We start from the raw sequence: 24,251 nt of genomic DNA, 5'->3' as shown, positions 1-24,251 counted from the left end.
TCTTTGTATGTGTTGAAGACAGCATGTGTGCAGGACTGTATGGGTGGATGAGTGTGTGTATGGGTGTGTTAGTGAGTGAATGACTGTCTCAATAGTGTCTTTATGAGTAACTACATATCTATTAAACTAGTATATGTGACTATTGGTGTATATAAGTGAGTATATGTGAGAGTGAGAGATTGAAAGAGTTCCTGTATGAATAAGTATGTGTTTCTATAAGTGACTGTTTATAAGACTAAGTATGTGTAAGTTTCCGTAGAAGTAAGTGTGGTGGTGAGTGTATAACTGTATATGCAAATAAATGTATGTTTGTTTCTTTATTAGCATGAGTGAGTATGTGTGAGTAACTCTATGGATGAGTGGCATTGTGTAACAGGATGTATAGGTGTATGAGTACATATGATGAGTGAGTACATGTATGAGTGACTGTATAGGACTGTTGGTGAATGAGTGGATGTGTATGTGGATCTTAGAATTGCTGAAGAGGTTGTTGTAACTGGTATTGGTATGTCCATTGTTTTGAAAAGTTTAGTCTCTATTTTTGAATGTGTGAATCAAAGGTTATATTAGGGTGAGAGGAGGTCTGCCACTCTATAACAAGGATGATGTCATCAGTGATGTCATCAGTGATGTCATTTGAGATGTCATCAGTGATGTCATGAGTGATGTCAGTGACCATGTCATGAGTGATGTAATATGTGACGTCATCAGTAGTGCATTGCGTGCGCGCGAGTTATAGTTAGCTGAACTAACTATAACGGGGGAAATTCATTGGTTTTTTACGAGTGAAATGTCCAGCTAACTATAACATGTGTGAAACCATTGGTTTTTTCATTTAATTTCTAAGGTTTTTTAAATGCTAATTCCTAACTATAACGTGTGTGAAACCTTTGGTTTTTTCATTGAATTTCTAAGGTTTTTTAAATGCTAATTCCTAACTATAACGTGTGTGAAACCCATGGTTTTTTCAGTGAATATATATATCTATATATATATATATAAATTCACTTAAAAAACCATAGGTTTCACACATGTTATAGTTAGCTGTACATTTCACTCGTAAAAAACCAATGAAATTCCACGTTATAGTTAGATCAGGTAACTATAACTTGCGCGCCCACAATAAACTGCTGATGACGTCACATATTACATCACTCATGACATGGTCAGTGACATCACTCATGACATCAATGATGACATCTGAAATTACACATTGTGGATTGCGGTCGCGCAAGTTATAGTTACCTGATCTAACTATAACGTGGAATTTCATTGGTTTTTTACGAGTGAAATGTACAGCTAACTATAACATGTGTGCAACCTATGGTTTTTAAGTGAATTTGCAAGGTTTTGTAAATGATAATTCCTAACTATAACGTGTGTGAAACCTATGGTTTTTTCAGTGAATTTGTACGGTTTTTTAAATGCTAAGTTATGTATTTATTTATTTATTTATTTTCTGGTTTTTCACTGTGCGCACACCCTGCGCGCACGGTGCGCTTCGCGCACCGTGCGCGCGCTGTGGGCGCTCGGTGCGCTTCACGCACCGAGCGCCCACGTTGCGCAGTCCATGCCGTGCGCACCTGGCCTTTTTTTACACAGTAACATTTTTTTTTTTCTCCCTTGTGGGTCCTTTAATTTATTTAATAAATGTGATTGTTACTTCTTTATTTTTTTTTTTATTTTTTTTTGCCGTGCGCGTATGGTAAGCTTACCGTACGCGCACTCCGTGATTTTTTTTTTAAATTATTAAATGTATTTTCCGTACTTTTGGGTCCTTCTTGGACCCCCTGACAAACACTAGGGGGTCTGCAACTCTCTTCGTTGGCCCCTTTTCACGTTCCCCACCTTTGTTTCTCAGTGCGAGAGACAGAAAATGGCGGCCGACACTTCCTGATTTCGACCGATTCGAATGTTTACAGTCATGTAACCACCAATCAGAATTGAGCTCGCGCACGGCACCGTACGCGTACGGTAAGCTTACGGTAAGCGCACGGAGCGCGCTTACAGATATATATATTGATTTAAATGCTATTTTCTCAGGACCTACTGAACAGATTTACACCAGACCTACAAAAGGCACATCCTTGACCTGAGGACTACCTCTCTGCCAAATTTCAAGTAATTCTGTTCAGCCGTTCGGGCTGTAGCTCGGACTAAAGGTCCTATGGGAAAATGCATGTATATATTCACTTAAAAATCCATAGGTTTCACACAAGTTATAGTTAGGAATTAGCATTTAAAAAATCTTGCAAATTCACTTAAAAAACCATAGGTTTCACACATGTTATAGTTAGCTGGACATTTCACTCATAAAAAACCAATGAAATTCCCCCGTTATAGTTAGTGCAGGCAACTATAACTCACGCGACAGCAATCCTCTGCTGATGACGTCAGATATTACATCACTGTATTTAGACACCTATTTACCCATGTCTTCTTCCATTATTCTTTAGCTATACATATATTACAAATATTTATTTTTCAGAAAGACACATATGTCATCAGTGATGTAATATCTGACGTCATCAGCAGAGGATTGCGGTCGCGTGAGTTATAGTTGCCTGCACTAACTATAACGGGGGAATTTCAATGGTTTTTCACGAGTGAAATGTCCAGCTAACTATAACATGTGTAAAACCTATGGTTTTTTAAGTGAATTTGCAAAGTTTTTAAATGCTAATTCCTAACTATAAAGTGTGTGAAACCTATGGTTTTTTCAGTAAATATATATATATATAGTAACAAAACCCCCTCCTGGCAGAAAGGAATTGAGCCGCACTCCCGCTGTGAGTTTAATTATCCTTTGTTCATGTAGAGGCTAATTCCGACGCGTTGTAGTGAACCCTTGACCTTCTTCATGAGTCAGCCTTTCAGTATCAAAACACCACAACAAACACATTGCCTGCAGTTATAACTTTTTGGCCTTTTCAATCCCTCCAGTGGGTGATGCATTTGATGAATTTGAAAAAAGTTAATTGCTGCTCGCCGCTGCTCCCTCGCATCCCTATTTTCGAGGTTGCTGGAGACCATACCAGAGCCAGTCTCTGGTGGCACACTGCTGAACCCTTGACGCTTTTGCGGACTTCAAAGACGGTTCAGATTCGGGCAGCCATGGCGCGCTTTCTGGAGGTGCGTCGCTCGCGGCTGAACAACGCCGCTGAAACATTAACAAAACCCTCTCCTGGCAGAAAGGAATTGAGCCGCACTACCACGGTGAGTTTAATTATCCTTTATTCATGTAGAGGCTAATTCTGACGCATTTCAGTCAACCTTTGACCTTCTTCATGGGTCAGCCTTTCAGCATCAAAACACCACAACAAACACATTGCCTGCATTTATACGTTTTTGGCCCCTAGTGGCCGCCCTGATGGGTCATTTTGTCAGAGGCATGCTGGTACTTGTGGTGTGCTGCCATTTCAATCCCTCCAGTGGGTGATGCATTCAATGAATTTATATATATATATCCATCTTCCCAAATATTCCACCTATCGCCGCACCTCACGTCCCAGGTGGAACAGCAACAAACTTCACCGGCCACAGTCGTGTAGCCAATGACGGGTGCACTCCTCGGGAAATATCAACAAAATAATTTTATTGGCTTGATCACAAAGCACTGACAGATGTGTTTCTGCACGACGCCTTTCTCAATGTCAGTTTCACTCATAACTCAGTCATCATTTAAACATAGGAGGAATACGTCACATGCAACATTTTTTTGAAAGCGATTATGTTCTAAATGCTCTGCACAATATTATGAGTATGTGGCGGCCATCTTAAGCTGGTATTAATGGCTGTCAATCTCATTCCAATATTCGCCAATTTATGCAGTGTAGTAAGAACTACATCAAAATCATAATTTCAAATACAGATAAATAGTTAAATATGTAATTACATATATAAATTCGTAAGAAAATCAATCAAAGGGGAGTATTGGCAATCGCTGCACTAAATTCATAGCATGATAATTCTTAAATCAGTAACATATTGTTGCTGGAGAAAGGGCAAATGACGCAATGGAAATCCATAATAATGATAACAAAAGTCATTTCTTAGTCTATATAGCAGTTATACTAGGAATATGTCATCATCTAAATGCATATTCACAGCAACAGCCTCCCATCAATCCTACCAGGTTAACAATCAGGCCCTGAATGGGCTGGAGGGGAAGAATAACCTATACTCAGATTTATGACACTATTTTGCCACTATGTAGAGCAGAGGGGAAAGTAAGGAGAAGTTAAATAGTAATTCTTCCCAACACCAATCATCATAACCCCATATTAACAGTATGTAAACCCCCCATTCACAGGATACCTCACTAGCCTACATGGGCCCACAATTCTTCTTCATTGTTAAGGCCCTGTGGGGTCTTGATCTGTAATTCAATTACATATTCCGATTCTGAGCTATGTCGCTTTATCACTCTATCTCCTCCTCTTTCGTCCTTCTGTACCTGATCTATACAAAAGAACTTAATCAAATCTTGGTTGATGTTATGGTTCAGTTCAAAATGGCGGACGACTGGGTAGCATTGATCTTTTTTTGTGATAGCTCGCAGTGCCTTGTGATCAAGCCAATAAAACTATTTTGTTGATATTTCCCGAGATGTGTGGCCGTCATTGGCTACACTTGACTGTGGCTGTTTGAGTTTGTTCATATATATATATATATATTCACTGAAAAAACCATAGGTTTCACACATGTTATAGTTAGCGGAAATTTTACTGATAAAAAACCAATGAAATTCCCCCGTTATAGTTAGTGCAGGCAACTATAACTCACGCGACCGCAATCCTCTGCTGATGCTAATACTGTATTTAGACACTTATTTGCCCATGTCTTCTTCCATACATTTTTAGCTATACATATATTACAAATATTTTTTTTTCATAAAGACACATATGTCATCAGCAGAAGATTGCGGTCGCGTGAGTTATAGTTGCCTGCACTAACTATAACGGGGGAATTTCATTGGTTTTTTATCAGTAAAATTTCCGCTAACTATAACATGTGTGAAACCTATGGTTTTTTCAGTGAATTTGCAAGGTTTTTTAAATGCTAATTCCTAACTATAACGTGTGTGAAACCTATGGTTTTTTCAGTGAATTTGTACGGTTTTTTAAATGCTAAGTTACTTTACGCCATTCGTGGCGTGCGCGCCCACTTAACGCAGTTCGTTCCATGCGCGCACGGTGCGCTTCGCGCACCGTGTGCGCACAGTGAGCACGCGGTGCGCTTCGCGCACCGCGCGAGCACTTTACGCAGTTAGTGTCGTGCACGCACGGTGGGCACGCGGTGCGCTACGCGCACCGCGTGCCCACGTTACGCTAGATGGGCCATGTACGCACGATGCGCTTCGCGCACCGTGCGCACATGGAGGACATATGATGCACTTCGTTTTGAAAGGTAATATTTTAATTTTTCGTATATGTTATAAGCCATGCACAAATGGTGCCCTTCGGGCACCATTTGCACACGGAGTGGAGAGAGTGTGGATAATTTTTTTTTTTATTATTTTTTTTTAAAATATTTTAGTTTAACTCATCTTTGATAAGCCATGCACAATTGGTGCCCTTGGGGTACCAATTGCACACGGGGTGGGGAGAGTGTGGATAATTTTTTTTTTAAATAATTTTTTACCGTACGCATACGGTAAGCGTAATCGGCGAAATTAGCGAAAAAATAAAAATTCCGTTTTTGGCCTTGGGGGATCTTTGGGGACTCCCTCAACATTGCTATGTGTGTGGGAGCTGTCTAAACAGCCCCTTTACATGTTTTTGTGCTTTATATTTTAAACATCACTCTCAGTGCGAGAGAGAAAATGGCGGCCGCCGCTTCCTGGTTTCGGCCGATTCGAATGTTTACTAAGATCTAAGAGCCAATCAGAATCGCGCTCGCGCACGCCACCGTACGCGTACGGTAAGCGTACCGTAAGCGCACCGTAAGCTGGCTCAGATATATATATTGATTTAAAGGCTATTTTCTCAGAATCTACTGAACAGATTTACACCAAACCTACAAAAGGCACTTCCTTGACCTGAGGACTACCTCTCTGCCAAATTTCTAGTAATTCTGTTCAGCCGTTCGGGCTGTAGCCCTGTCTAAAGGTCCTATGGAAAAATGCAATGTTGCGGATTTCCTATGGAAACGTGGTCCTAACTATAACTACCTACTGGCGACCGCCAGTAGGTAATATATCCTGGTGGCAGTTGCCACTGAGTAGTTATATTTAGGTCTGCGTTTCCATAGAAAATGCGTTTGCTTAATAACTTTGGCACCATTTGATGAAACTCCATGCAAACTTTCCCAAACAGTGCTATTTTTTTGCATAGTTTCTGCATTGACAGTTTCAGGGTGATCTGTCAAGCGCGGGCCAAGAAAAAAGGGGGGTGCCAAAACCTCCATGCATTTTCCATAGACTTCTTTAAGAAGCAATACTGCAAAAACTGCTGAACAGAATTACACCAAATTTGGCAGGAAGCTTGAACTTGGTCCACAGATTGTGGTTTTTGTGATTTGTTGTAAATCCGTTCCATAGGTTTTACAAAATTAAGGTTGAAAAATATTAGCATATCTGGATGGTTGGGTCCACGATAATCTCAAAAGTATTATGGGAGAGCCAATTTAGAAAGAGTGTTCTGATTGGTCCACTGAGCTTTTTTCCCTCGGGTCATTTCACTCCCACAGGAGCGAACACTCAGATTGGCTGCCAGCAACATGAGAAAAATGTTGCTGGTAGCAATTACAGGACTCGGGACTTAGGGCTAGATGTACCAACATTTGGAAAACCGATATCCTAATTGTGATTCTCTCTGAATCGCAATTAAGAAATTGGTATTCCTAATTTATGAAACTTCTTCATGCATGTTAATGAGGTAGGTCAAAATTTCCGACCCATTAGGAATCGCAGCCATCACAGGGATGGTGGCCTGCTAAGGTCAGCAGACCACCATGTCTGTGATTGCTTTTTGATAAAGCAATCTTTTATTTTTTTTAATGCAGCCGTTTTGTTATGTAGTTGGGCCCTGGGGATGTGGTCCCCGGTGACTGTTAAGGCTCGGGAATGGGACGGCATGCCCTCCTCCCTGGTTTAATTGTATTTGGCCCCGGAGGATGGGGTCCCCATGATAATTAAGGGTCAGGGAGGGGGCTGCACACTCCCACTCCCTTAATATATATATTTTTACCCCAGGGGTTGGGGTCCGAAGGCCAACCTTATGCCACACTCACCAAAGCCTGTGTGCGGTTTGGGGAGGGTTTGGCCACAGGGCCTGGTGACCAAAGGATGTGCACAGTGTGGGGTTGGCTGCCTGCGGAGAGCAGAAAGCAAACTCAGGCAAAGGCTATTGCATGGGGTTGGCCATCTCTGACTGGATGCCTGGGAGGAATTGGACTCAAGGTCTGGTTGCAAGCCAGGCCCTGTGGCCAACCCCTTGCCACATGCAATGAAATGCAGTGTGATGTTGACTGTCTCCGGGTGGATTGGTACTGGGCCCGGGCCACAGGCCATGCCCTGTTGTCAACCCCGTGCTGTGCATGGCCAAAGTCTATGCGTAGTGTGGTGTTGGCTGCTCATGGGGCGTTTGCTGCAGGGCCTAGCACAAGAAAATGGAGGAAGGGAATGCTTACCCTGCCCTCTTATATCTTTTTTTATTTAAACCATTAACAAGAGAGGAAACAAAGTGCCCCAAGTCCTGTAATAGCTGCAGCAACATTTCTGTTCATTTTACACTCAACCAATCAGAGTGCTTGAGGTGAGGCTTCCGCTGGACCAAGATGGGCCAAGGGAAAAAATCCATCTTGGCCAATCAGAACACTCTATTGTTTTACAGTTGAGCTCAAAGAAGTCTTGCAAGAGTCCCTCAAACACAAATGCCCAGATATACATACATAATATTTTTGTACCTTAATTCCCCAAAAACAACTAAACAGATTTACACCAAAGAACAAAAAGCATGCTTTCTAAGCCTGTTAACTCCAGTAAGCCCCACACAGTGGGATTGCTGAGAGGTGGTCGTGGGCCCCGCCCTCTTTCTCCACTACTCTGCAAACGCACCTCTCGGTGCACTGCCGGTGGGGGGATGAAGTCCCCTTGCTTCCTGAGGGTCTCAGAACTAACGTGGATTTCTTCCCACAAGCAGCAGTGCACCAGGAGGCTCATTTGCAGAGTGGTGGAGAAATGGGGGCGTAGCCTTTGACCACCTCTCAGCAATCCATCTGTGTGGGCCTTCCTGGAGTTAACAGGAGGGCTAGTTGGCCCCCAAGGACCCTCAAAAGCCAAGAGACTTCATCCCCAACTAGTAGTGTGCCAGGAGGCACGCTTGCAGAGTGGAGAAGAAAGGGTGCGTGGCCACCGAAAACCTCTCAGCAAACCCACTGTGTAGGACTTGCTGGAGGTAATAGGAGGGGTAGGAGGCCCCCAAGGACCCTCAATAGTCAAGGGGACTTCATCCCCCTACTTGTTGTGCACCAGGAGGCGCGTTTACAGAGTGATGGAGAAAGGGGGCGTGGTCTGCTATCCAGTCTCAGCAGTCATGCTGTATGGGACTAACTGGAGATAAAACGAGTCCTAGTTGACCCCCAAGGACGTCCTTGGGGGCCGACTACCCCTCCTGTTATCTCCAGTAAGTCCCACACAGCGGGATTGTTAAGATGTCTTCCGAGACCACGCCCCCTTTCTCCACCACTCTGCAAACACGACTCGTGGTAGCTACTGGTTTGGCATGAAGTCCACTTTACTCCTGAGGGACATTGGGGGCCAAGAAGCCCTCTTAGTACCTCCTGTAAGTCCTACAAAGTGGGATACCTATGAACTGGTTGGAGACCCAGCCCCTTTCTCCACCACTGTGCTAACGCAGATGGTAGTTAAAAAACCTTAGAAATTTGCTGAAAAACCGAAAGGTTACAGGGACGTTATATTTAGGAAATAAAAAATTTAAAAACCTTATAAATTCACTGAAAAAACCAAAGGTTAAGGGGCCATTATGGTTAAGCTGACATTTCATACAAAAACAGAAAACATCAGTGGTTATAGTTAGCAGAGGAAACTATAACTCATGGCCCACAATGCACTGCCTATGACCTCACATATTACATCACTGATGACATGGTCAGTGACATCACTGATGACATCTCAAAAGACATCATTGATGACATCATCCGGTGACTGTGGCATTTGTGACTCGGAGCCCTGGTGCATCGGGGGAAGCTGCTTTGGAGACTCGGTTGCTTGCGAGGGGGTGAGAGGCAGGGGAACGGACTACGGTTCCCAGGAGCCCGTGCATACCTGCCTGACTGCCCGCACCTGAGCCGCGGACCGCCTCCACGCCCACAATCATTCAAAACTGCTCGCGGAACCCGCTGGCGCGGGTCCCGCTTCGCTGCTGGGGCATTTGTGACTCGGAGCCCTGGTGCATCGGGGGAAGCTGCTTTGGAGACTCGGTTGCTTGCGAGGGGGTGAGAGGCAGGGGAACGGACTACGGTTCCCAGGAGCCCGTGCATACCTGCCTGACTGCCCGCACCTGAGCCGCGGACCGTCTCCACGCCCATTGTCCCTCTTCTCTTATTAATATCATTGTGTGCCGCTGCGCGGGACGTGCCGCGGGACGCCCAGGACGAAGCCCGGACAAAGGGCGGACAGTCCGTGACAGTCCGGGACAGGAGGGGGCAGGTGGGGGCAGTAGACCGGTTTACTATCTATTGTATAACGTTATTTTACTGTGGGTGGTCCTGGCTAGCTACCACTGTGTATTAACTAATTTACCGAGGTGTTTGGTGGTCGTACGTGCAAATCTATCTGGGATAGGCTGGTATATACGGTGAAAGCTCTTAGTCTGCTGTTTGTATCAGTAAGACCTGTAGCGGGGTGTAGGTCCCGGTCTTGGCTATCATGCCCAAAGCTAAGCCAGCAGCCACGACCACAACCATGGACAACTATTTGGTCAAGATGGTTGATAAAATCAACCAAGAACGCAGGAGATCTTTAGGTCGCCCGGGGTCACAAAGTACGATCTCCCCCTCATCCAACTGTCCGGCCCCCCAGCCTCCTTTCGATCAGGATGCCAGTACACCTTTAGATCTCATGGACTGTACAACTGAGGGAGCTCAAACGGATACTTTAAGTTTGGAAAGTTTGGAAAGTGGTACCCCTGAGCCCCCTAACGACCTGGAATCTGGCCAAGTTACTATTCTTGATACACCAACCCCCAGCCTGACTGTCCCTAGACGCCAAAGATTAACACGCACTTGCAGGAACACCAGCAAAACCTCCCAGCCTAAGCGAGGAGGGAATCGTCATGTTAAGAATAACGACCCCCCTCCGCTGAAAAATCAACAAGCCCAACCAGTGCCACTGGATGGAACCAAGGTCATCCTTGATAAAGAGCAGTTGGACTTTATAATTAATGCTATAGATGCCAAGTTTGACCTATTGGTTAAACCCCTTTTGACCAAACTTACTACAATTACCGATGAAGTAGCCAGATTGGGAGGCATCTTGGACTCTTTTTTCAAGGCTAGACCCAAAACGAATACTATCGCTAATACCCTGGTGCCTGATGAGATACCTTTAATCTCATCGAATACAGTTTTATTGACGGATGGGAGTAGAAGTTCTAATTGCAGTCCTGGGAATGCTCCGGGAACTCAATCTGTAGTCCCCAATATATCACCTCAGCGGCCGGGCTCCACTAAACCACCCCCCAATACAGTACCAGGGAAGCCGATGGGCTATAAGGTAAATACCTATAGCCATAGTAACCCTCAACCGGACCTGCCACCTACCTGTGCTCCCTTTGTAGCCGTCCTGACCAATGTCCCTCCTGTTAAGAGGCATGGCGGTAATCCTGAAAATGGAGAATCCCACTCGTCATTAAAGAACAAGACTGTGGACTGGCTCCACCGACAGTGTGACTTCCCTGTAGCCCTATCTAGGGATATACTAAGTACCAGGAGAACCAATTGGGTTGGCAAATCACGTAAGACCTGTGAAGGTGACTGTATAGTCATTAATTTTCGCAACCCTCAACTTACCTCTACAGTTCTAATCAAAGCCGCATCTCTCCCTGCGAGTGATCAAGGTATTTCTTTGCGGCCCCTTGGGTACTTCTATAGGGACCTTGCTACTCAACCTGCTGATGAGCACCACTGGCGCAGGCCTAGAGTCCAGAATGTGTGTGCCGCCCCTGCTATCCCTACGTATAATAGATTTCAACCATTGAGTGGGCTTGATTGCAATGATTGACTGGAGCCCCTCTCAGATGATGTAGGGATCGAGGACTTTGCCAAGGGTAAGAAGAGTTCTAGCTCGGTCTCTAGGATATTAACTAGTATTACCACTGGTACCAGTGTAAGCCATCTAGACTCTATAGTGGCTCATGATCACGATAGACCAGTTAATGCTGGAAGGGTTAGGACTGCATCGAATACCCTCATTCACCCAGCTAATTCTGGCTCGTGTTTTATTGCTTGTTGGAATGTTGCGGGACTATCACATAAGGATGAATGTTTAGGTTGGTTTGATTGTATCAATCTTTTTAATATTATATGTTTTCAGGAAACCTGGAGTCTGGACCCCATTAACTATAACGGCTTTGTTTCATATCAATTACCGGCTGTGGCTTCAAACTCGGGAAGAGCCAAGGGTGGCCTTCTGACACTGATTTCTGTTGATGTTCCACTTACTGTAAAGAAACATGTCCTGATTGGGGCCCATTCCCAGATTCTATGGCTTTGTAAGGAGCAGGATAGAAATATCCTTTTAATCAATTTTTACAACAATGTTTTTGATAACACTAGGCAACAGGTAGTATATGCCTTGGAGGCCGCTTTGGCAAAAATTGTAACGGGAAATGATACTGCTTTTGATTTTATTTGGATGGGGGATTTTAATACTTCTGCCTGTTCATCCTCTGCCCATAGGGTCTGTGGTTTCGTAAATTGTCGGGGTGAGGGAGTCGCCCACTTCCCCCATAATCCGTACGGGGACTCATTAAACAAAATCCTGATGACATACGATATGGAGATCTTGGGTAATGGGAGGGGCGCTTCTGGTGAAATCCTCCCCACCTTTACGGGTAGAAATGCTCACACTGTTATTGACTTTATTTGTACCTCTTCCAGCCTTAATCCATGGTGCTCAGCCCCCTTGGTAGTTGACAACTTAATCAGTGACCATAACTGCCTGTCCATGGAGACGGTGCTTTGGAAGGCCAATCTAGGCCCTAAACCATGTATTGTTGATAACATTGAACCACATCGATCCAATGGAATCAGAATTAGGTGGAAGGGGGATAAGGCAGACCTTTTGTCTAACTCCATTATTGTAAATTGTTTAAAGGAAATTGATGCCATTTTAGTGAGTAATGAGCTGACTGATGTAATCTTGTAAAATTTTATTGATATTAATCATTGCATTGAAGCTAAACTCACCAAGCAACTCAAGGGCAACCTAAATCGGCAAAGGGGGTGGTTTGACCATGCCAGTACTGCCGCCCTCAAGAGCCTCAAAGAGGCACTGGTAGCTAAACAAAGGGATACAACCCTTATTAGGCACCTTAGGGCTATCTACCGGGCAGCAGTCTCCCAAAGAAAGGCAGAACTTAAGCGAGAGGCCTGGGACAAGTTAGACCAGGCCGCCGAAACCTCTGATTCTTCTTTATTTTGGGCTACAGTCAACAGCCCATTTAAGGAACGAGGAGACACCTGTTCTGTCGGCAAACGTCAGTGCGGAAAGTTGGGTCTCTCACTTTTCTTTGATCTTTGATTCAGCCAAACTCATGGACGTAGGAGGAGGGGTCTGGCCAATCATTCCCTTAGATATTTCCCCAACCGAGGTCAAGAAATGTATCATCGCAAGCAAAGGAGGGAAGGCTCAGGGGCCAGACGGGGTGCCGGTTGACGTTTATAAAAAAGAACCAGAGATTTGGGGCCCGCTACTGACCAAAGTATTTAATGCTGCTGTCTGTTACGGTGCCCCGCCTACATGGAAGGAATCCATTATAATTCCCATTTATAAAAAGGGGGAGAAGAGGGATGCTAAGAACTATCGCCCAATCTCCCTCTTAGATTCCTCCGTGAAAATTATGAGCCGGGTACTTCTTGTTAGATTAGAAGAATGGGCTGAAACAAATAACATCTTGGCTAACTCCCAATATGGATTTAGGAAGGGTCGAGGCACAGTAGAACAGTGTCTCAACCTAGAACTACTTATAGGGAAATATACCATGGCCAAGAAAGGTTCCCTTTTCCTCTGCTTTGCAGATTTAAGTAGTGCCTTCGATATGGTTAATCATAAGATTCTATGGGAGATACTACTTGAAATGGGGGCACCGGAGGGTATTGTTTATTTCTTGGCCAGACTTTATGCCAATCTTAGTTCTAGTGTCCGATATGGCCCAGGTGGGGAATGTACCCCAAAGTTTTCTGTTAAGCGTGGAATTAGGCAGGGGTGTGTGCTTGATCCCCTGCTTTTCACACTTTTTATTAATGAGGTTGACTCTGTTTTAAGGACTGTGGGGGCAGATGCCCCAAATATACTTGACTTCCATATCCCAGTCCTACTATATGCGGACGATGCCGTCCTTCTCTCCAGGACCCCTGTCGGCCTCCAACGCCTCATGGACAGGTTTTCCCTGTTCATTGGGGAAAGGAAGCTGGTGATTAATAAATCAAAGACATTTGTTATGGAATGTGGCAAGGGCCGTAAAAAACCGCATCCCTTTTTTATCGAAGGGCATAGGGTCCAGACGGTTGATACTTTTAACTATCTTGGTATCACCTTCTCCAAGACAGGTAGCTGGTCCAGCGAAGTCACCCACGTTAGAGCAAGAATGGCGAAATGCGCTCACGGGGTGTTTACGTTCGCCTCCAAAATAGGGGATAGGCGGATTGGGGATATGCTGAAAATTTACCAGATGAGGTGTCTTTCAATCGCCCTTTATGGAGCAGGTGTCTGGGGGCATGTATCGGCTGGGAGTCTACAAGTGGAGGAAAATCTGTTCTTAAAAAGACTACTCTGCTTGCCTATCTCAGCATCAACGCATCTGGTGCATAGGGAACTCGGAATACACTACCTTTCGGATTCTGTTGCCCATAGACCTCTTCTGCTGTGGCGTGCCATCTGGGCAAAAGAGGAGACTTCCTTGAATAGAGCCATTATCAAGGACTGTCTGTCCCTAGACAATCATTTAAAGATCCCCTGGGTAAATTTTGTTATGAGCAGTTATAAGGAAATATATGGTCTTAACTTATATGAGGACTGTTATGCTGCCAATAGTTTGACCAAAAGTGAACTGAAATCTGTTTTTATGTCTCTAAAGTACTAGCGACGTTTGAAGGCCAGTAGCAACTTATCCACCTGTACGCTCTATGACAGCTGTTGTGAGTTGTTAGGTTATCAACCTTACTTGAGCTTTGTTACTAGACCCTCCCACAGGTTCGTTCTAACTAGACTGCGCTTTGGGATTGCTCACCATTTAGTGGCGTTTCCCAATATCAAAAAATACCCAATTGGTCCCTGCCCTTGCGATGGCACTACTGCTCAAAGCACTATGCATTTTCTACTGTTCTGCCCACTCTATGGTAATTACCGCATTGCTTTTTTAAAACCTGTCTTCAAGAAATTTGGTGTTAGGACTGTTAAAGATGCCATGAAACTGATATTTAATCCCCCACCTGATGTTTGCTTTTTTATTGCTACATTTCTTCTCAAAGCTATCAAGGCAAGGCCTAGTATTATTTTTTAAACTGTTATTCTGCTGTATTTTAATCACTTGTCTGTTTTAGTCGTATAGATGAAGTTTTTATGACTTATTCTTTGTTATTTGTTTATGTATATTACTGATGTTTTATAATGTATGATCTGCTTTTATGGACTTTTGTCAAGCTCCGAATAAAGCTTTATGAACTGAACTGACTGTGAGTGTTTTTAAATTGTTTACAAGTGTTAAATATATATACCAAGGTGTATTGATGAATCAATGGGTGTATGAGTGCCTGTATCAATGATTCAGTAGGTGCGTGACTGACTGTATAAGTGAGTGATTAGGTGTCTCAGTGAATGTATGGGTCACTGACTAGGTTTTCTGAATGTCTGCTCACCCTGTCAGTTGGTGTTGAAGTGGTAGTATGGGTTGGTGAGTGGGTACATGTGTGGGTGTATGGGTGATTGCTCAGTTGTCTGAGTACCTTTATGGGTGTATGAGTGTCTGTGTGGGTGGGTAAGATGGTGTGTGACTGGCTGCATGGATGAGTGAGTGGATGAGTCAGTGGGTGTATGGGTTAGTGATATATACACATATGTATATATATATATACATATATGTGTGTGTGTGTATAAATATAATACACACAGATAACTCATCCAGAGAATGACAGAGACATAAATAGTTTTTCATCTATATAAATATATTCTAATACTTTATTATAGTCACAGTTACATGGTGTACATATACGTATTTTGTTAGAAATAGGCCTAAGGACATATACACACACTCCTCTACTTATATGCAATGTAAATGAGATGTGTTTATTATGTACTATGACATATATATATATATGAAATGCACTGCAAAAATATATACATTTATTTATATATACATAGATTTCCCTTTTTGCTATAACTTAAAAAAAATACAGACAACCCTACACTTCTATATCTATCAATGTTTACAGTGATATATATATCATAGACAGTATAGACTGTATTTTTTCTATGTCAAAATATGTTGTCTCACACTTCTATTATAGTTACTTTTCCTCCTAATCATATTGTCATACTTTACTCTGAGATATATATATTAGCCAGGTAACCTGCAGAAGCCTATCTGCAGAACTTCATCTACATATATATATGCTATAAACGAGATAAAGTTGTGATTATGTTGTTGAAAAATATCACTTATATTCCTTTTCCTGAAAATAAATATTTTCCATTTGTTTACATTTTCCTGCATATAATTGGTCTTTTTCAATAAATCTGTGAAAGGGGATATAACAGAAGAGTTTTTATTATCAACCATTACAATGATAGTTTCTGAAATGGTGGCAGTCTAAGGGACTCATTTATGAGCTTTGTGACGCAGTGCAGCTCAGCAAGTTACCTTGCACCTGCACTGCACTACGTGACAGGGAAAGGGCAGGAATGTGTCGTATTTAATGGAATACGGCGCATTCCTGTCCTTTTCCATGCACAGGCACACAATGGGCTACCTAGCGCCAATGCAGGACCCCTTGCACCATGGTTCAAGGATGCCTGTGTTGCATGTAGGATTGTTTTTGTACAGGAAGGACAGCTTCCTGAACAAAAACAAGCCTGTGAGGCATATTCCATCTTTCTATGTGTTGCAGAATAATAAATGTGATGAAAAAGGCAGTAACCCTTTCATTTTACATTGTGTATACCTTGAGAAAGCCTGCATACTTAACTTTTTTGATTATGAATATCCTCATGTTTTCCAAAATGCTTGTATAGGTGCATTGCAGGTTTTTAGAATTAAAGTCTGATGGTGCACGAATTACCACACAGCACAGATAATGGGAGCAGACTACATTCACAGGGTGGTTTAGTTAAGGATATATTTTTAGGGTATGTGATCTGCACTCTGGTTAGTCTGAGAATCTCCTAAATGAGTGGCTCTAATTTGTACATCAACCTATAATCTTGGAAATATTTGTCAATTTGAGTACAGTATTTAGTTGTTTATGCATTAAAAACTTTGGCTTTAACAATAATCATTGGTTGGACATTAATTTATTGTGTTGTATTTTTGTGTGTTCTGTGTTTCTAGCCCACAGAACATCCATGAGTCGACCTTAGACTACACTGCCTCAATACCCTGAGGGTCAGGATTTAGATTGCGAACTCTTTGGCAAATGAGCTAGGAAGGGAATTTACTCTGTGATCTCTCCGATGAATTCAAGGAGTAAGGGTTTTTTACATTGAGACATTTATGACATCTATTCTAGGAAGAAATTCCAGTTGTGAACGTCTTCTCGAACACTATAGTGAGTGGTTATACATTGTTTAACAATAAGATACCTTGCTAAACATTATCTCTATTTCAGGTGGTGCTAACTAGAGAGGTCTCTTTTCCAATGTCTATATTTTTAATTTTGTGTTAAATATTTAGTTGAGTGTGAATCCAAGTAACGTTTTTAATGTAAAAACACTGGACATAGATTAATTAAAAATGAGTGTGCACTTTGTGGAGTTCCCAAGCACCTATATAACCCCTTCAATTGCTTGAATGTGTTTGTTTGGGCCTACTTTTTTAACTATGCTATTGATATTCAATTGTAAATGCAACAAAGTGGTAGTATCACTGACTTCCCCCTTCAATTTCAGGAATGTCTTCCTTCAATTACATGTTTGATGATCCGATAACCTTTTAAAGTTGAACGCTGATAAAATGGAGGTGTTGCTTCTAGGGAATCATCCTTAAACCTGGACCTTCCTTTGGTAGCCATTGGCTCTTGTCCACTCTCAGGCACTGGTACCATGATGAAAGATGTTGGAAAGATGTTGGTATTACTATCAACCGCTGATCTGAACTTCTCCGTGCATGTCAACAAGATTGCTTTTTTATGTTACTTCATTTTGAAAACCTTAAGGATAATTATTTCTTGCCTCTGAGATGAAGGAAGAAGGCCAGTGATCCAGGCAGCCTTTTCACCCTGTTTGGATTATACAAATGCCATCTTCCTGAGCCTAACTAAATATCTTACCTGTCACCTTCAGATTGTGCAAAATGCAGCTGCCACATCTGTTATTTAATTGACTTCAGGACGCCTCTGTTATATCTCAGTTGGACTTTATCCACAGGTTACCAGTAAGTAAACTGATATTTTTTAAGACACTTTCCATTGTGTACGAGTCACTTGCTGGTACTTGTCCTGAGTAGCCCTGCTCTATTCTTCAACTGTATGTGTCTCCTCACAAGCTTCATGCCTCTTCTCGTGCACACTTGGTTGTGCCCATGTTCCATTACACTAGAGCGGGCAGTCATTCTTTCTTGGTTCTCCAATATTCCAAAGTCAAAAGGCACTACGCATTTGAGTGCAGGATGAGTGGTGTGTGCCTGTAAGAGTGTATGCTGTAGCACATTAAAGCCAGGCCTGTTGGCTTTGCCAATGCATGTTTTTCACATGCAAACCATTCTTCTTGTATATAAATCACTTCCCCTCAACCTATGAATGGATGTGGGTGTTTTGGTTTCTTTCACTTATTTATTACAAGGCTAACAGTTGGTTAAAATTTAGAAGTGAAGGAAAAGGCATTGCATATGTTACTTAATGGGCGCAGATGCAAAACAAACTACTGTTGCACTTCCAGATGAACATCCTATGTCCTGTCCCAATCAAATAGCACAGAATTTGGGATTCCAAAGTTTTAGGCCTATCCTAACTTTGTGAAATAAAAATTGCCATTGTTGAGAGTATATTCCACTTTTTATGCTTATAGTTTTGACTCATTATCCCAATGATGTTTCTGAATGAGGCCTGGAGACATTACTCTACATGCATCTGCCCACAAACATGTTCAAGACCTTTACTCCTTTAACCAATGTTGCTGTGGTTGATGAGGAGCTCACTCTGTATCTTATAATATAACCCCTTGTCAGAGCAGGATTTTCTTTTTTTTTGTTTATTTTTATATTGCAACAAACTACAATTGGTACATTTTTGCATAATAACAGACAGTGGTCACTGCCATTCCACATATGTATACAGTTACATTTCTGCTTAGACATTCCTGTATTATTTGCTAGTTTACAAATAAGGTATAAAATTGGGTGGGCTCGCCTATCAATACTCATTTTTCCCATTTTAATCTCCATTAGTCACTAACAGCAGATAGTGTGTCCTCTTGGGGGGGTTCACATATATTGCCACGGAAAGTGTTCCATTTTCCCCATATTCATGCCCATTTTTTGGGGCATCCTCTATGTACATATACTGCTTTCTCAGTTACCATTGCGGTGTCCATATCTTGGCACCAATTTCGCAGAGTAGGAGTCAGCCTTGATCCCCAATTACGAGCTATGTTCCGTTTTGGCCAGAGCAGGAATTTTATTGGTTCACAAGCATTACCTATTTCCACTGCAGTCTTGCCTACTGTGAACGTAGTTACCTGAATTTACTTAGCATATTTCCATGTGGATCCCTTCTTCCTGTTGACAAACAATGTGGCACTAGACCATGGGTGGAAAGTTGGTCCAGGTAGGCTAAATTTTGAGGTTTACTACTGAATATGTAAATGTTTTAGCTACATTGTATGTAACTGTATCTTATGTGGATATCCTGGACATTTGATATGGGTCTGGCTTCCCTTTGGACACTCCTACACTTGCCCATCAAATGTGCCTGTTTCCTCAAGGCAAGGTCAAATATCCAAATACTCAAAATTTCTACAAAGAATAACCAGATTTGACCATGAAACCACAGAAGAAGGCCCATTGGCCAAAAAGCATTTCTGCCCGTCAGGCTGCCTGAACAAAACACCCAGGTGTAATTATCACTAAGAATGACCAAGGTTAATTTTATCAACCTCAGAAAGATGAAACGTTTGTCTGGCCCTGGCAGAATCTAAACCTGACAAATGCATGCAAAAAGCGCTCAACTCACTGTGTATTTTTTGTGGTATATAAAGTGCATAATTTTAAAACTACATTTAGTAATATTTAGACAGTACCTCGTACTCTGCACAGTATTTTCCGATTAATTGAATGGAGCTCATCCAGTGACTTCTCTAGCACTGTAAAGAACACAGGAAAAACAATAAACGACGGAAATGGATGCAAAATGATTTTTTTTAAACGATGAGGCTAGTTGACAATAGATACAGGCAGCACATATAGCAATCTTTTTCCCACAATCCTCCATAATTTTCTGTGTGGGTTTAAAAAAGGTGAATTTTCCCATTTGCTTTCTCTCAATAAAGGGAATATTTGTATCTGAATTTCATTTTGTGAATATATAACTCTCAGAGAACATTAGTATTCGGGGAAAAACAGTCTCAATTATTTTTATTTAAAACTGTATTTTTCACCACAGCTTAGTTTAACATTCTTCATCTGGAAACCCAAGTGTGTGCCTCAGTTGCTAGATCATGCACAAACCCGGACCTGTGAAATTGGACAGCAGCTAGCCCCTGAGTATCCTTGTGCTTTGCCGAAGTGTTTTTCTCTGTTTGGCAGAGCCGAGAGAGACAATAGCTAAGGTGAGTTCACCCTCCCCTCCCTCAGTCCTTCTGAAGGCTCGAGTGACACTGAGAGCAACGGGGATGGAAGGGGGAAGGCTCGCTGCTTACTCTCTTGTACAGCCACTGGCTTTCTCATTCCCTTGCAGAATCCGTATAGACTGTGGAGCGGCAGGTGAGAGGGAGAGTTAGAGGACGTGGATTAGGACATTGGAAAGTTGACAGCCGCAGGCCGCTACCGGCACTTATAGCCCTATGTTTCCCTATTGTTTTCAAATGAACTATCAACATTCCAGTGTTCTAATATAGCATTAGAACCCAAAGTAACGGGCTCTACCGGCCAACTCCAGCATTAAAGGCTGAGGGCCTTTAACAAGGGAGCGGGCTGTAATTAGCCGGTAAAGCCCGCTGCTGAGGGCTCTAAGGCTATTCCACCACCACAGGGCAAAATTTTCTCATTCATAAAAAGAAGGCCTCACGGTGTCCGAGGGGGTTGAAATCTTCATGAGGCATTTGTTCATAACAACAGCTATGAAGTAACATTGGAATGTTGATGCCCGAGCTTCTACCAGCCATTAGAAGCCCGGAGCACTCCACTGTCTTCAATGTGCTCAAGCTTCCAGTGTTCTAATCTTTGTTATTTATACTTTCATAATAATAATTGGTGATGCTTTTTTTTTAAATGTTTTGTATTATATCGATATTAGCACAAAATACTGTTAATTATGTTCCTTTAGTTTTTGGTTAATCATAACTAAGGTAGGCCTGCATTTTAAAATGGCTACGATTGGTTGCCATCTTGCTTTTCGGTAAGTATTTCTACATGAAGAAGGAATCCTTATTAACTAATTTGATGTTGTTTTACCTTCTTTCCCATGTGAAGAAATGTTTTCTTTTCTTTTTGTTAATCATGGAATGTTTTAATGACCAGCACATTCAGAAGATACCTGCAGAAGAGCCTGTATCTCATCCTGGTACAGAAAGTGTAAGTTTGAAGGATACTGAGAGAAGCCGAATTGTGAAGAGTCCTGAGAACCTAACCAGCATATAATTATATCCTCATGCTTTAATCTGATTGGACCATCTCATTTGATCAGTGTGTAGGTGGGAAACTGTTGGAGTTGTGCTTTTAATATAGTGCAGATTTCAATTAAGTAGTCGGATCTTGATTTAAGCCAAGAATGGAGCAGAATAGAAGATTTTAGAGTGCTCTCACAAGTGAGAGAACAAACTTTTCTTTAGCTTCTCTTTTGAGGCGACTCCATGCCGGTTCCTCCTCTTACTTATAGGACTTCGACTTCATTTGAACTTCACATTATTTGATGCATTCATATTTTGATCATAACCAATACTAATCTGATTTTCGCTCTCTGTAAACCTTAACCCTTAATGAATCTTGATGGTTTCGAAAGCGTAATCATTCTCGACCATTCTTGTGCCGCCTTACAGGGCTTCATATTTACCGAATGTATTGTTTTGTTGACCACGGTCAGTTGTGAACTTTGATTTATCCGATAATGCTTTATGGTCTCCGAAATTTGCACAAGGAAAGCACTAATGTAATTGATAGCCAAATAATTTGGCTGATATACATTAATTTGGATGCTGGGTTGTATTGCATGACAGGGAACTGATACCATGAATCCCATGAGTACTTTAGTTCTGCATTTCCTGGTATCGACTAATGTTCAAAATTAGCATGACGCTTTTTTTCGAAGAGGAAAAAAAACAGCATATAAACATATTTGATTCGAGTTTCTGACTTTTCCCACCTTAGAACGGCAGCTACTACAGTCTTTGACAGGAGTACATTTGCACATGATTGCAGAAGTGGAAGCTACCCCAAGAATTATGAGGAATATATACAAATAACCATTTGCGGGTGTTCACTAGGGGCCATATGTAGATAGCTAAATACCAGTCGGTAACGGCCGAAAATCAGTAATTTTCCTGTGACCGACCGGAATTTAGCCCTTTCTAATGTAGGAGGCAGGGTTTAAGGATTCGGTAATTTACCAAATCGGTATTTTAAGGAATCGGTAAAATACCGAATCGGTAATAACGAATATTACCGAATCGGTAAAATTTACCGATTTTTTACCTACATTCTATTTACCGATTCTTAAATACCGAATCGGTAAAATTCGGTATTTAGGAATCGGTAAATAGAAATTACCTACATATGAACCTAGATGTTTTGCCGCGCTACCTCCTGAGAAAGCCCACAATCTTGCCTCCAACTTTCAACGCAGTAATGGCACAGTTCAACCATTTGGGGGATTTTCCTCCTTTCTTTAACTCACTTACAAATGGCATTTTTAAGTTTGTGAATTGTCAGTTCTGTGTGAGGTAGGCAAGCCATATTGTAGTAGGGAGGCTGGTGTGAAGGGGGGCAGGCCCACCCAAACATGGGCTTTGGCCCTCCCAATCAGGCTGAAGAGGCCATGCAGAACACACCTGTTAAGTGCTTCCTCCATGTCGATGTATGAACGTTATGGTGTTTCTTCAGTTTATGTACTTTAATTATCAGTCAGGGGTCATCAGAGAACCTCCAGAACACATTTTAAATTGCATTGTTTTTATAATTAGTGATTTAAGTATGTATTGATAATGGGAAAAATATTGACTTTAGGTGATTTTCCCTATTTTTGTACTGGCTCAGACATTAAAATAATTGGTGGCATCCGTAGCTCGAGCCTGATGCAACATGCTGTTGGGCGATGTGTGTTGGGGCACTAGGGACAGGGGATTACCTGCCAATGAGGCAGCAGGTGCAGTGGCACCAGGGCCCATGGCTCTGAGCGGCCTTCTGCACCTCCTTTATTGTTGTTTTTGTGTAGGGGTGCTGAAAGTGTTTATATAGTTTAGTCTGAGTGCAATGTGCACAGTGAAACACTGCAGAATAGGGCATGCATTATGCTATTCAGATAGTGGCAGTACATGTCCATTGGATGAGCAGCCACAAGGGAATCATAAATGTCTGACCCTTATCCGAGGAATAAGGCCTGATTTAGAGTTCTGTGGATGAGTTACTCCATCACAAACGTGACTGATATCCCATTCTTTGTATTACAGTTGTCACTGGATATAATGCATTTCTAATACGGTGGACGGGATATCCGTCATGTTTGTGACAGAGTAACCAGCCTGCCGAACTCTAAATCAGGCCCTTAATGTGGAGTTACAATGCCTACTAGAGTATGTTTATCTATCTGTTCTCTGCCAGATGCTGTCGTAAAGTAAATAACTGTCTTATCTCAAGTAAGATATTGTGCTGGACGAATATATTCTCACCAGAAGGGCGGGGTGATAAATGTGAGCATGGCATATTCTGATAACTTGTTACAGTACATTGCACATCCCCTGATTATAGTCAAGGCCACTGAAATTATGCAATTTTGTGGCTGAGGTGTTATCTGCATATTTATGGCTTTGCCATATTTGCCACATTATCACTTATCTGCTACATAATTGCAGATTTATAAAAAGATTGTTTCTAGCTCAAAGAATCAAAAGTTACTAAAAATGCTGCAACGTGTGTTGCCGCGCAGTTGTAGGCCCTTCGCAAATGTTGACTGCTCACTGTTGCCAATTGCTATACTTGGCTGTTAGACTTGTACTAATGAGGTGCAACCTATGCCAAGACAGTGTTATCAAGTGTAAAAAAAAAAAAAATTACAAAATAATTAAGTAATGCTGTTACAAAAGGAGTTGAATTATGCCACATAATTTGCCTTTTCTTGCCTCATAATTTAGTCAACCCTGCTGCATAATTTGGTCCTCCCTTGCTGCATAATTTCAGTGGCCCTGGTTATCGTGCTATTACTCTTTGTCTAATCACATCCACTCACAATGGGGCTAGTCATGGGCTATTTGACTTAGCATGATAGACACACACCAGGAAGAATGCTAATTATCCAAACTTACATCAGAACTAAATAATTCATCCCACAAAATATTTTCAGATAAATGGATAGTCTCTGCTTCTCTCAACATATACTTTACACAGTCATATTAAACCCAAATATATTTTTTAAGACAAAATTTCATC

At 42.1% G+C, this 24,251-nt stretch overlaps 1 protein-coding gene across 1 annotated transcript in view; it reads right to left on the bottom strand.

Moving 5' to 3' along the window:
- LOC146861486 (uncharacterized) overlaps window positions 1-24,251 on the bottom strand; it is a 149,969-nt gene that overhangs the window by 20,361 nt on the left and 105,357 nt on the right. The window contains exon 4 of the mRNA XM_085645811.1: window positions 19,694-19,756. Within this exon, the coding sequence (XP_085501937.1) occupies window positions 19,694-19,756 (63 nt within the window). The remainder of the gene's footprint in view (window positions 1-19,693; window positions 19,757-24,251) is intronic.

Source organism: Triturus cristatus, chromosome 3_1 (assembly GCF_964204655.1).
Source record: "Triturus cristatus chromosome 3_1, aTriCri1.1, whole genome shotgun sequence".
Lineage (NCBI taxonomy): Eukaryota > Metazoa > Chordata > Amphibia > Caudata > Salamandridae > Triturus > Triturus cristatus.
Note: the sequence above shows the minus strand (reverse complement) of the source record. Positions and strands in the feature narration are given on the sequence as shown.